Source organism: Argiope bruennichi, chromosome 3, assembly GCF_947563725.1.
Source record: "Argiope bruennichi chromosome 3, qqArgBrue1.1, whole genome shotgun sequence".
NCBI classification, from domain to species: domain Eukaryota; kingdom Metazoa; phylum Arthropoda; class Arachnida; order Araneae; family Araneidae; genus Argiope; species Argiope bruennichi.
Window position 1 is genome coordinate 55,281,476 of NC_079153.1, and position 13,756 is coordinate 55,295,231.

The window sequence follows — 13,756 nt, forward strand, 5'->3', positions numbered from 1 at the left end:
AAAAACCCAACTAATAAAATGCTTTATTAAGAAGTATAGAACACAATTTCTGCAAATTTCTCTAGTGTACGAACACTTTTGGGAGCCACTGTATACTTTCTCCTTTATGATATAATAGATATGAACACAGATAAACAAAGAAAAAATTTCCTGAAGAATAAATTCCTATTCGTTAAAGATTGGCCCGCTTAATCAAAAATTTAAATATAAGAAGAAATTTGTATTTCTTTTTACTAATTTGAAAGTACTATTCTACTAGTAATAAAGTTTATTTATTTATTTTTTTATTTATTTTTATTATTTTTATTTTTATTTATTTATTTATTTGCTTTTACTCTATTTTGTTAGATATATAATTAGATAAAAATATGAAATACGAACTATTGCCGATTTTCTCTATAAAAATATTACATTTTTTTTAGGATTTATTTTGAAATTTTTAAAAATCGTCTGGAACACTTCCACAAATTATGATATAGATTTTATACCAGGAAAAAATAACACAGTTTCTTCTTTTTTCATCATTCTTTCCGTCCAACAAATGGTTTTATTAAAATTACGTTTTTATTTTTTATTATTTTAAAGTACTCGATAAGAACAATTCTGATATATTTTCATAAAAACACGCATCTTAAGTCCAAATAAAAAGAGATTTTTTTTTTCCTTGGGCCTTAAAAAATATAACTTTTGTTTCTGTCGTTAAGGACTTAATTAATGCATTTTCAATTTCTTTCCTTACGTTAAAATTTTCCATAAAATGTTTTTTGTGTTTTTAGAAAAAACAATGTCGTTATCTTAATGCACTACATTATCCACTTTATTATTAAAGAAAGTGGTAAAAAATTTTTGACAGAAATGTTTTCTTTCTAATGAAGCATATTGGCATTGATTTCAGCTCTATCAGAAACAGAATCAACGTAAAACTTAAAACGTCTGGAGAGATATGATATAGTCCGCAGTCAGATATTTGCATTCAGCGTTTGATATACTTTGTATTCGTAAAATATTTCTTTAGTGCATTACTATATTTTTATATTATTCAATAATTACCTAAAACTATGCTTCCGGGACACTTTCAAATTTATAATGCCTTCTTTACCTTGAATACAAATAAAGATTTCCATGAATTTTGAGCTCTAATTGGTCTCTCCAAAGAACTTGCTAAATATATATAACAATCCATTTAGGTCTGACAGCGCTTTTAATAATTTTATTTAAGGATAGAAATTTTATAAAAAAATCAATAAAGTGATGAAATTTTAATAAAAAATAATATCATAACTTTCTCTATATCGTTTTCGTATTTCCAAATAAATCATTTTATACTAAAAATAATGTCACAAAAATTACGAAATTCTAAATACCAAATCTTTGAAGCAATCTGATCTTCTAATCATTAATTGAATTATTACTTCGAAACTCAAATTTGAAGCTATTTTGTGTAGAACGCAAGTTTTCAATCAAGAATGGCTGCATGTATGACGTCCAGTAGTTCACTTTCCGAATTTCCACCCACAAAATATAAGAACTTTTAACTTATGAAGACAACTTTAATGTGTATTAATTTTGCAAATCGAATAATTGATAAGATATAAATGTATCATCCTGTCTTTTGATTCAGAAGAATTTTACTATGGCACAGTGTTTCTTATAAATTCTGAAAAGGAAAAATAAGGAATTTTGAAAATTCTTTTTCCATTCATTGTTATGGAAAAAATGCCTAGGATTAATGTTCTTATCTAACATATACTAATAAGATTTGATGACGTGGAAGACCTTGCATTTTCTGCCAAATGGATATGCAGTGCTTAGAATCTCAAAAAAATGAAGATATTTTCAAGATTATAATTATATAACTATGGGAGATATCGATTAGATAAGTATAAAGTTGAATAATAAGCTAAGATAAGTGAAGATTAGATAGTGAATTAAGCAGAATACGATTATATAAGTGAATTACGCATGAGATCATTTCTGTTTTATAAGAATTATCTACACTCAAGAAATAATATCATTATTGCAGAGTGAGAATTAACCACGCATCATCTTTTGTGAAAGTCGCTTCGTTTCGATTTGTTTTTAAGCGAATTTCATCATACAGAAGAAACAAATATTTGTGGAGATACTGAATCAAGATCTCATAATTAACGGACATACTCTAGACAAATAGAGCGTGGATAAAAATGAAAGAGTTCTTAATTCTCTGTTGACGGTCTACTCGATAGACTGTTCAATCTAGAGCTTTCAAATTTTACATATTTTATTTTTGGAAGGTGACATTGCGATATTTTTTAACATTGAATTAATTAGAAGTACAAGTAAATTGTCAACAATATCTTAGTAAGATATTATAGCAACAAAAGTTAATTTTACACCAAATAAAAAATAAAATTCCATAATGCCAATTTAATCAACAGAGTTTTTTTATCTAATTCTTATTCATTTTATAAAGATGTTTTTAAATATATAAGAATATATTTATCATTGTAATGGAAACAAATCGTTTTCATTGTTGCTTCTAGTATTTCATCGTGATTTTTTTCCTATTTTTACACTCAAAATATGAATAGTCAGATTATTTTTCCATATTGAACAAATTTTTATTTAAAGCATGCTTTTGTGAAAATTATTGAATGCTGTGGTAATTACAGTTAACGTTAACTTTCAAAAGTAAGCAATAGTAATTAAAAAAAACTTTTAAATTCACTTATTTTTAAACAGTGTTGCTGTTTCCAGTTATATAATTTGATGCATATATATAATATTCTTTCTTTTATCATAATGCTTTACCTTTTTATTATGGTACGATGAAATATCCCGTTCTCATTGAATTATTATCTGATACAGTATATGTAATTCATGAGATAGATTTTACTTTCAGCACTTTCAATTTCAAATCATTCTTCTTTCTATCCTTGCATACTTTTCGCAAACATCCACTTAATCAACAAGCATATCATTGTTATAAAATAAAAATAAATTAAATATTAATCATTTTCCGTTTAAAACTAAATAAAATTAAAGAGACTAATAGCACAATGAGTATAGCCTTGCAAAACTTATACAATAGGGACTTTAAACATGACTATGACTATTAAAATTAAAGCATGACTATTAAAATTATTTGAAATTTAAAATATATTACTGAGGAAGTCATTAAGACTGAGTTACGTACAAAATATTCAAGTACAATCCTTCGGAACAAATAATTCCAGAAAGTCATCTGGTCAGAGAAGACAGCTAATTTAAAGTAACAGGAAAAGTCAATATCATTAAATTAATATAAAAACAAGCATTTATTAAGAATTTTACGAATGACCACATCTTTTAATCCCAAAGAATAAAAATGAACGAACGCATGCATACATGCTTGATGGAATTTATTAAAATTGCATATGGCACATCTATAGTTCTTAAATATTATTCAAATGTGAAAATATTATTCAAAATTCCTATTTTAATATCAGATTAATTTATAATGAAATAGCGGATACAAACACTAATAATGGCAAGTCCAGCAGTATAAATATTATTTTTTAAAGGTATTCCTAATTCTTATTTCGAGAATGGATTAATTTTATATTGGCAGAAATAATTAAAATAGCAATTTAATATTTTATCACAAATTACTATGGTATTGACACAAGAAATTAAGTTATTCTATTTCTGAACTTAACACATAGAGAAATGTGATTGCATAACATTCAGAAAGTTATCAAAGTATTTTTGCAAACTTTCCTTTGAGTTAAATTCAATGAAACCTTTGAGAATGAAAAAGAAAATTGTTTAGTAAATTTTCACTATCAGAATATAAAGTTTCAGGTTAACACTTATAAATCTTGATGTATGGCATTGATATGAAAACAAAAAATAAAATCAATGGTAAACCAATCTAAGCTTTTTTCATATAAATCCGTTGATAGTAGCCATTTTCTTCTATGAAACTTCCGGCAACAGATTCTCGAATCAGAAGCGGAACTCTTCTAACATTTCTTTTTCTCCAATTTCATTCAAGATCCGCCTAGATCTTCAAGAAATCCTCACTTTCTGAACCATTTAAAACAAAAGAAGTCATGGCCTTCTGTCGTTAGAGAGTATCCAAAGAATCTTCGTTTTCAGCTGAAGATTCCACACAGAAAACTGCACTTTCTGAAATTCAATACCAGGCCCAGAGAAATTCGTTCCTAAGGCCCTTTTATCACTGTAACTTTTGCGTCGTTTTATCGAGCATTTATTCACGTTTTCCCCTTCTCATTCTTGGCGAGATTTCTTTCAGATCGAGGTAACTCTTCAAAGAGATTGGAAAGGAAAGCGCGCCTCGATGCTCATACACGGTAGACGAATCGACGATTACAACCATCTTCCAAACTTCTCCTCAATCGATTTGCGAACAACTTTGAAGAGTCTGGAATAACTTATTCGACAGTTCAAAACGATGATTCTTTCTTTATTCTACTTTTCTCCTAGAAACCCTGTCTCGGCAAATAATAAGGGCAGGAGACCCAAGCGCTGTGTACTTTTTGAAAAGCATCTGAAAGCGTTCAGTATCGACAATCAATGCAATGTCAGTTATACTCATTTGTCGTCTTTGAACATAATTTCTTTGCCAATATTGGCAATAAATAGATCTCGCATTCCTAAAATGCTTTGACTTTAAACTAATGATGTTATTGAAAGGTATGAATGCTTCCCATTCTTTAGTCTCCCCTGACATTTCAATCTTGAATTCGAACACAAATCGAACCCCAAACATATTAATCTAAATGTTTTGATTATTATATGTTGCTTTAAATTTCTCGAACATATGTATAATAGAATAGAATGAAAAAAATCGATTTTTCGAATATTGAATTCTAACAGGGTTTTTTTTGCATTATTGCTTGCCAATCAACTAGAGAAACATTGAATAAAATTTATACAATGGATCATCTGCACACGCAAAAGAGAGAAATTTTGGATGAAAAGTCCCAGTAAACACCAAATCAGGATTTTTTTTTTTTATCTCGGCAGCGTTAAAGTAGTTTATTTTTGTTGTGTGAACTCGGAAATATTATAACTAATATGCATGTCTAGTATTTTGAGTTGTCAAAAAATAAATTATAGTTTTAAAAATTTAGGTAAAAAGTTGGTTTGTAGCATTTTACTAGCAGGAACATAATGATTTTTAAATTATGAAAATTCATCTTTCTGGATAATTCATAAATAAAAAAGATTGTGTGTATTCTGCAACGATTAAGCGGTGTCATCTTGCAATTCTTTGCTGATTATACAATGTTTTGGCAAATGACACAGAATATACATCATGAACTATTGTTTGCAATTCAAGTTTCAACCAACCTAATGGGATACGTTAAATCGAGCGCAATATTCTTTATTTATATTGTCTTCACGATAGCATTCTTGGTTAAATTAATCTAAAATGCTTCCTTAAATTCAAATCGTTCTTCAAGTTTTGGTATTGTGAATGTTGGCAATAAGTCTGATGTAACAAATAATTCTCCCTTTCTTCCCTCAATATTTTTCTTTTGCAAGTTTTGTAACAAGTTTGAAGTATATTTTAACACTTAGGATAAACTTAAGAAATCAAGCTCAAATAAACTTTAACTAATGGAATGGATTGAAAAATCTCGTTGGTAATCTTTCAGTCATTGGAGAGGCCGATTACTACATGATGCCCATCTGTTAGCTCAATGTAATCCATGGCAACAAACTTTCTTGAGAGAGTTTTGAAACTTCCTTCAGACTTTGGATTTTTGGTTCTTCTCATTAGCTCTCACATAATTCAGCGTTTCTACTATATATTCTTTCATCTGGTTATGCACCCAACAAGTTTCTTTCTGGGCAACAGATTAATGTAGTTCGCTCAATCACGGAATAGACAATTTAATGCTCTCTGGCTAGTGTTTCGTTGCCTACACAGCTTCCAAATATATATTTAAGATCTTATGACTCTTCGCGATATCTTTTTTTAATGTACATTATAAAAATAGAATGTCTATACATGTTTTTATTATTTATATTAGCTTCATTTATATAATGGACAATGCCCAAAATAAAGAAAAGTTATCAATAAAAACCATAACTAAATATATAAAGATTATTAAAATAAAAGCATCTTAAATTTTTGACAAATCCAACTATCTACAAGCAAAGCAGTGAGGTATAAGAAATAATTGTATTCAAATTAAGATCTCGCTAATTTCATTTTTTTTTATGGATTTCCAAGGATTATTCCAAGTCAAAATTTGGGCAGACAGAAGTTTGGAAGACACTCCAAGAAAAGACAGATCTGAAACCTTAAAAGGAATATCTGAAGTATGGGAAGTTTAGTCCTTGCTTGTTCGATTGGCCAATTCCCATAAATTCCATTCAACCATTTCTTGGTTGACGGTGCGGTTGTTGTAATTGCAACTTTTAAAGAACCTCTACATATGCAATTAGCGTATCACTACGAGATTGCTTGCTTCGTATAATTGATATATAATGTTTCTCTGCTCATCTTTAAAGATTATTGTATTTTATTATATCATCTCAATTGTAATTACACCAAGCAATTAAAATTCCAATCCTCTTGCACAGTTAAGTTGGCTTATGGTCATTTTATATTCTCCTGTCTCATTATATCAACTGGCATATCATAAGACAATTAGAATTTCATTCTTCTAAAATAGTTTGTGCAGTCTGAAATTATTTTACAGAACATTTTACTACTTTGTCCTATTGTGACCCTTCAAAAATCATAGATTTTTCTGTTAGAGTTCCATTCTCTTTTAGTTAATTTTCTCTAAACAATATAATTTTACTCCCTGTTAGGTATATATGTAATATTCATGTTGTTAAATTTATTATTAGAGTTTAATGCCTATTATTTAATTTGATGGGAAAAACATTCTGTAAATCATTATTTTCCAATGATCTAATTCATCGCCAGAATAGTTGTATCCTGAAACGTTTAGAGTTTCATTTCCGTCGAGCACTTAATTTTAGTATCCTTTAAACATTTTCTCAAGCCTTTTCACATTCGTGTCCTTTTGTAGCACCTTTATTGTTATATCACAAAGTGTTTGGAGTTCCATTCTCCTCTCATAGTTAATTTTGGAGTCTCCAGTGCATTATATCTTTTCATTTCCATGTCCTAGTGCACATATCACCTCTCTTTCCTATTGTTAAGGTATTAAAGTTCCATTCATTTTATTTCACATGAAAGGTCTCTAAGTATTATATAGACCATACCATTCCATTCATTGAATGTATCACCTCATTTGAAAGATCTATAAATACTCTGGAGATCATTATATTCAACTGATTTAACACATCATCTCAATTAGTGTATCCTTTAAAAATCAGTTTTATTTTCGCCGTATATTTAATGTGAGTATCCTCTAAACACTTTTTCAAATGTTTTCACATTCATGCCTTATTGAAACACCTTAGTTCTTATATAAATAAATGTTTTACGTCTCATTTGCCTCTCATAATTAATTTTTAAATCTCTTGGGCGTTACATCATTTTACTTCCATGTCCTATTGTACGTATCAACTCACCTTTGTACTGTTAAGTGTTTAAAGATTCATTCGTCTTATTTAACTTGAAGGCTCTCTAAACATTTTATTGACCATTACATTCCACCCATCTAACATATCACCTCAACTGTCTTACTCTGAAACAATCAGTGGTTTATTTTGAGTAGTACTTATTGAGTGGTACTTATTTTGAGTGGCCTCCAATCACTTTTTTTTTCAAATGTTTTCACGTCCATGTTCAATTGTATTACCTCAACTAATGGAAAATTACCTGTATTACCTTACTATTGTAAAGCTACATAGTGGTGCCCTATTATTACAGCACTATGTGGCGTATTTTCTCCTCTTGTAGTTAATTTAAAACTCTTTAATACTTCAAGTCATTTTATTTCCCTGCCCTATTGATCACTTCTATTGCCGTGCTGTTACGCGATTAAAATTTTATTCCACTCGAGTAATTAATTTTTAGGGTCTCTCGACACTTTATAGATAATTTTAATCTCCAGCCATACTGTATCATTCCAAGCGTCATACCACTAAGTAATTAGTTTAATTTCTCTGTCCCATAGTTAATTTATATATTCTAGGATCAATTCGCAAATCAGAGATGCTTCAACTAAATTTTTGATTTAAAAAAAAATTGGTGTGTAGTTCCTTAATTCTAAATACATTTAATAAAAATATGGAAAATTTGAATGTTTTAATAAGGTTGAATTGAAAATCGAATCAGAGAAACTTTTAAACATTTCCGTATTCACTAATATCTATTAATATTTTGCAACTGAAATCAAAAATTTTTGATTCGCTACTTTCGAGACAGTAATAAAAATTCAGTTTTATCGAAATTGAATTTTAGAAATTTATCGGGAACGCGGTTGGATCGTCGGTAATTACAAAACGTTTAGGGAACATTAGGTAAAAACATTTCACCTTAATGAAGATGTGCATATAAGAATAATCTAACTAGCAACAATTTATTCTGTTAATAATAATTTGTTTAATACTTGTATGATTCTTAGCTGAAAAATCCGGACATAAAACGATCAGCTTCATGTTTTATACTTTGCACAATTGTAAAGGAAACTTTTATAAGTTTTATTAATTTTATTGTATAACCTTTCATGATTAAATGCTAAATTCTTTTGTTCAATTAGCATTAAAAACGTTTGTAAATTAGATAAATGATTTTATTTTATTTTTTATATTTTTTTTACAGAGCACTATTTAGGCATAACATGAAGAAGATGTAAAAATAATTTTAAACAGAATATTTTAAAGTATTTTTTTTTTATAATTACACTTTTTAATTCTAAGAGAAGCGTTAAAAATGACTTTAATAATTTAAAAGCTTATAACTGGTTGAATATCTGTAATTGAATTATAAAGACGATTTATGTTTTTTTAAATAAAAACCCATAACGGATTAAATGCCAAATGCAATTCTTTACCAGTAAATTTTATTTAAAATAAAATGAAAAAACTTGACATACAACGCATAAGTAGAACAGAAAGATAAAAATATAATTTTTTCCCGTTTAAAAAAATTAATAAATTATGGGCTAGAATACTTTTTTTCCTTTGTTATAGGAAATGTAAAATAAATAAAAATAATTCTTTAGAATATATCTCAAGTGTACCGAATTAAAAAAAAATTAAGATGGAAAAAAAAAAAGAGCGTAAAAAATGACTTCAAAAAATTCTTGCAGCTATATTTCTTGACTCATTCATGCCTTTATAAAAGAAGTAACTTTTCAAGGAGAGGAGGGAAGCATGGAAATGGTATCCTCAAAATTTACTTTTAAATTTTGAAAAATAAGCAATGAAATTTAGAGGAATTCAAGTAAGAAATTTAAAGAAATGCAAATTCTCACATTAAAAATTCAAAAAACTGAAAAAAAAATGCTTATATTGCGAAATTTTTTTGACCACCACCTATTTCATAAAATTACAGCGCGCTCCATATGGGAAAAATAAACGAAAATTTTGCAAAGAAAAAAATGAAAAAAAAAAAGGTCAATCAAAAAAAGGCATTTTTTATATTTATATGTAATTTTAAGAGGCAGAAAAGAGGTTTTGCATATTTAGGGAAAATTTTTATAAAGAAAAGTGATATTTAGTATCATGTCATTTACATTTTAATGCATAAATTAATTTTTTTTGTGCCTCAATCTATTTTTCTAACGTTTAAAAGGCTTCGCAGTTTCAATACATGACACATAATATTGAATAGCTATAAAGATAAAATTCAGAATGATATATTTTCACCATATCATTAATGAAGGGATTAATTTTTTTCCATATATTTTCACCAATTCATTTTATAAAATTTTAAATCAGAATAATGTAATCAGGAGATTTTTTTCATTGAATAAGTATGCAATAATTCAAATTAAATTTCCACAAAGTCTCTTAAGCTATTTTAAATCTTTTTAAAAAAAATGTATTCTTTCAATAAATACAAGAAAAACTATTTTTTAAATTTAAATAAAAATAACTGTGACTTAGTAGAAGATGGCTTTTATAAATTGGCAGATTATATATATATTAAGGGAGAGAGAGTTTCAACTAAAAATTCTCTGCGAGAAAATTAAATAGCATTTTAGTATTTTTATGTCCTTTTATACACCTTTAAACTGTAATAAACATGTCAAACAATATCTGAAAATGAATTTAAAAATTGTGTGCGAATTACATCCTTCTTGATTTATGCAAATAGCTTTTGCAGTAAAAAAAATCTCTCTCTCTCTCGTTTGCTTTTGTAAATTATAGTATCTAAAATTATTCGAAAAAACTAAAATATTTGAATTGAAAAAATGCAGCGAAAATAAAATATATATGTATATATATTTTTAGAAATTGTTGGTATAATATTTATGAAAATATTTCTTTTTCCTTTCCACAAGCGCAAAAGTGGTTTTGATCCTTCCCACCCTATTTGGAAGATCGCTCAAACAGTATAGTGATCAGTCAAATTAAAAGCATGATAAATTATTGTTTCAGTGATATTTTTAATTCCAGAATTTTCTCCATATTTACACATCTTTTATACCCAATATTTTTTTATTGTGTATATTATTCAGTAAAAAAAAAAAAATTCTTTTAAGCTTTTACCAATAATCAGTCCTAGAAAATTTTAGTGGAATTGTCTCAACTTTTGGCTTGTATAGTTATTATGTGAAATTCAAAATTTCAAATGGAATGTATTATTAAAATATATTATTTTAATAATATATAATTAAATTATTAAAATGATTCCTCCTAAGGAATTTTTCATTAAATTTAGATTTAAAATTTAAGCTTTTTTCATCGCAGTAGTATTATTAAAAGTCTTCATCGATGAAATGATTTCGCTTCTGTGATTTGGCAACAGAAGATTCGGTTGCTAAGGGAAAAATGTAAACAAATTTCAAATGTGATGAAATAAAACTGTAACATTTACTTTGTGGTTACACTAGGTTTCATGTGAGAAAAAAAAAAAAAAATTGGTTTTAAAAGTACTATTTTCTTTATTTAAAGCTTTGAGAAGAAATAGTTTTTCAAACGGAATGCTAGTTTTTCAAAATATTCTTATTAATTTTCTTATTTAAAATTAAGGAGACAATGTAATTGCTATTTTAATTATGACTCATTTAAATATCGAAAAGATATCATTAGCAAGTAGAGATAGAATTAAGGAGGAGCAAAAGAAGAATAGCAGGAAAAGAACTCTTCTAATTTTAATTCATGATTATTTAGAAAATAATGGGTTTTTGCAAGCAGCTGATGCTCTGAGAAATGAATCAAGCTCATCATTCCTCGAATATACTGTGTGTGATAACATTAACTTAGATATTATGTTACAAGATTTTGAATCATATTACTTTTTAAAATATCAAAAGTTACCTTGCCTTATTAAAAAAATGCCTGAAAACAAATTTATACAGCAAAAATCTAGGTTGAGAAAATCAAAATCTGCAATGTCTGCTAGAGAGCCCATTGACGAATTTGGTGATTCAAATAATATAATTAATAAAGTACATAATTCTTTGCTTAATATAAATAATGAAATATCTGAATATCAAACTAAATCATTGGACTTTTCAGAATCATTTGAAAATCGTAGTCCAGAATGGAAAGCTATGGCTAATCTCATAATGCAAGATTTCAATAAAATTAACAAATCACTTTCATGGTCTGATGTTGTAGGGCATGAACAGGCAAAGCAACTTTTAAAAGAAGCTGCAGTTTATCCTTTAAAATATCAGCAACTTTTCTCACCAGCTTTGTCAACATGGAAAAGTATACTTTTATATGGTCCATCTGGTACAGGTAAAACTCTTCTTTCAAGTGTTGCTGCAATATCAAGTAATGCAGCATTTTTTAACATTAACATTTCTACATTAGTCAGCAAATGGCGTGGTGAATCGGAGAAATTAGTAAAAGTATTATTTGATTTAGCTAAATTTTATGCTCCATCTGTAATTTTTATTGATGAAGTTGACTCCCTGATGAGTCATAGAGGCTGTGATCATGAAGCTAGTCGTCGAATGAAAACTGAATTTTTTCTGCAAATGGATGCTTTAACAAGCAGCAATAAGTTTGTTTTATTTCTCGGTGCTACAAATATGCCTTGGGAGCTAGACACTGCAATTTTACGAAGAATGGAAAAACGTATATTTATTTCTTTACCTGATACAATAAGCAGATACTGTCTTTTTGAAAAATTTCTTTCTTCCTTTCAGATAGCTGATAATGTTAAATTAAAGTTAAATTTAGATTATGGTGAATTAGCAAAAGCTACAGAAAATTATTCAGCATCTGATATTGAGCTCGTATGCAAAGAAGTTAAGATGAATTGTATTCGTGAGATTATTCAGAAGTTAGAAAATTATAATGAAAATAAAAATGCAAAAGCAATGAAATGTGTAGAAAGTTTAGAAATGTGTGATGTGTTATCAGCCATTAACAGAATTAAACCAGCTTCTACAGATTTACTTTTAAAATATGTGGACTGGAAAGAAAAACATGGATCAGAATAGTAGTTTTTGTGGATGTTTACTTGTCAATCTATTTAATGACTCTGGTATCAAATAAATTTCCAATGTATCTTATAGAAATGCACCAGTATTTAATATGGATGAAAAATGGCATTGTCTTTCGCATTTATAATTAAGGAAGATAAATGTTTATATACTTTTAATTTATAATAACCATGTGATTGAAATTTTGTAGCAGATAAAATAAGTTATAAAATAAAATAGAACTTTAAAATATTTATTACTTTTTATCAAATAAGCAAGAGAGGCGACTATAATCTTATAAGAATCACTTGTAGGTTACTAAATCTTGATTTCTGGTTAGCTGTCAGGTGATCAATTTATTAGATTTTGAGTGTCAATTTATAAAATTCAAGTTTTGATTCATTATTAAGCCTATATTCATACATTTTTCAATAGCTTCCATAGTTCATTTAGAAGAGTAAAGGTATATGGTTTTTAAAATGTAATCTTTATCAGATTGAGAATAAAAAATGATTAAGGTCAAATGTATTATTAGTTATGAAAATGGTTGCATACTGAAACAGGATTCAAAGCAATTTCTGTCAGGTTCAGAAATATTACATTTTAACTGCTCTTTTTTTTAGTGAAATTTGATATTTAATAAAAATAATAATAGTGATGTAATACTTTGATATATAAATCTTTTAAATATATTAATCAGATGGAGAAATTAATGATATAAAATATAATTTATTATTAATGTACTCAATGGCTTGGGAAAATTGTATCATAAGAAAAAATTCCAAGGAATTTCTTTGAGGTGCAGAAATATAAAAATTTTGTTGTATTTTCTATCACTGATTTTTTTTGTAAACAAAGTATAAAATTGCATTTAAGTTTTTTTTTTTTTTTTTTTTTCATTCATTTTATGTTGAAAAAAACCACAAAGAAAGTCATTTTTTCTTGGCAGATGAATTAAGAAAGTTAAATATTTATATGAATCATATTGAAATTTGAATGAAATATTTTACATTTATGATTATCATATTCTTTGCAACGTAATTTAATTTAAAATATCTGAACTCAACACAATTGATTATTGCTTGGATATCAGGCATTCAAATAATTTTATTGTACTGTACTAAAGATTGTATTGTTTTAGTGTGAATATGCAAGCACTTTTTTATTTTTATTATTATTATTATTCAGTTTTAAAGTAAAATTCTTTTCTGTGCCAAATTTTTTTCCCTGAA

General features: G+C 27.2%; 2 protein-coding genes across 2 annotated transcripts in view; both read left to right on the forward strand.

Moving 5' to 3' along the window:
• Positions 1 to 13,756, forward strand: part of LOC129963995 (synaptogenesis protein syg-2-like) — a 314,287-nt gene that overhangs the window by 204,142 nt on the left and 96,389 nt on the right. The window lies entirely within an intron of this gene.
• Positions 11,062 to 13,224, forward strand: LOC129963994 (katanin p60 ATPase-containing subunit A-like 2). Its single transcript, XM_056078637.1, has one exon. The coding sequence runs from the start codon at positions 11,145 to 11,147 to the stop codon at positions 12,540 to 12,542; it is 1,398 nt and encodes a 465-aa protein (XP_055934612.1). The 5' UTR covers positions 11,062 to 11,144; the 3' UTR covers positions 12,543 to 13,224.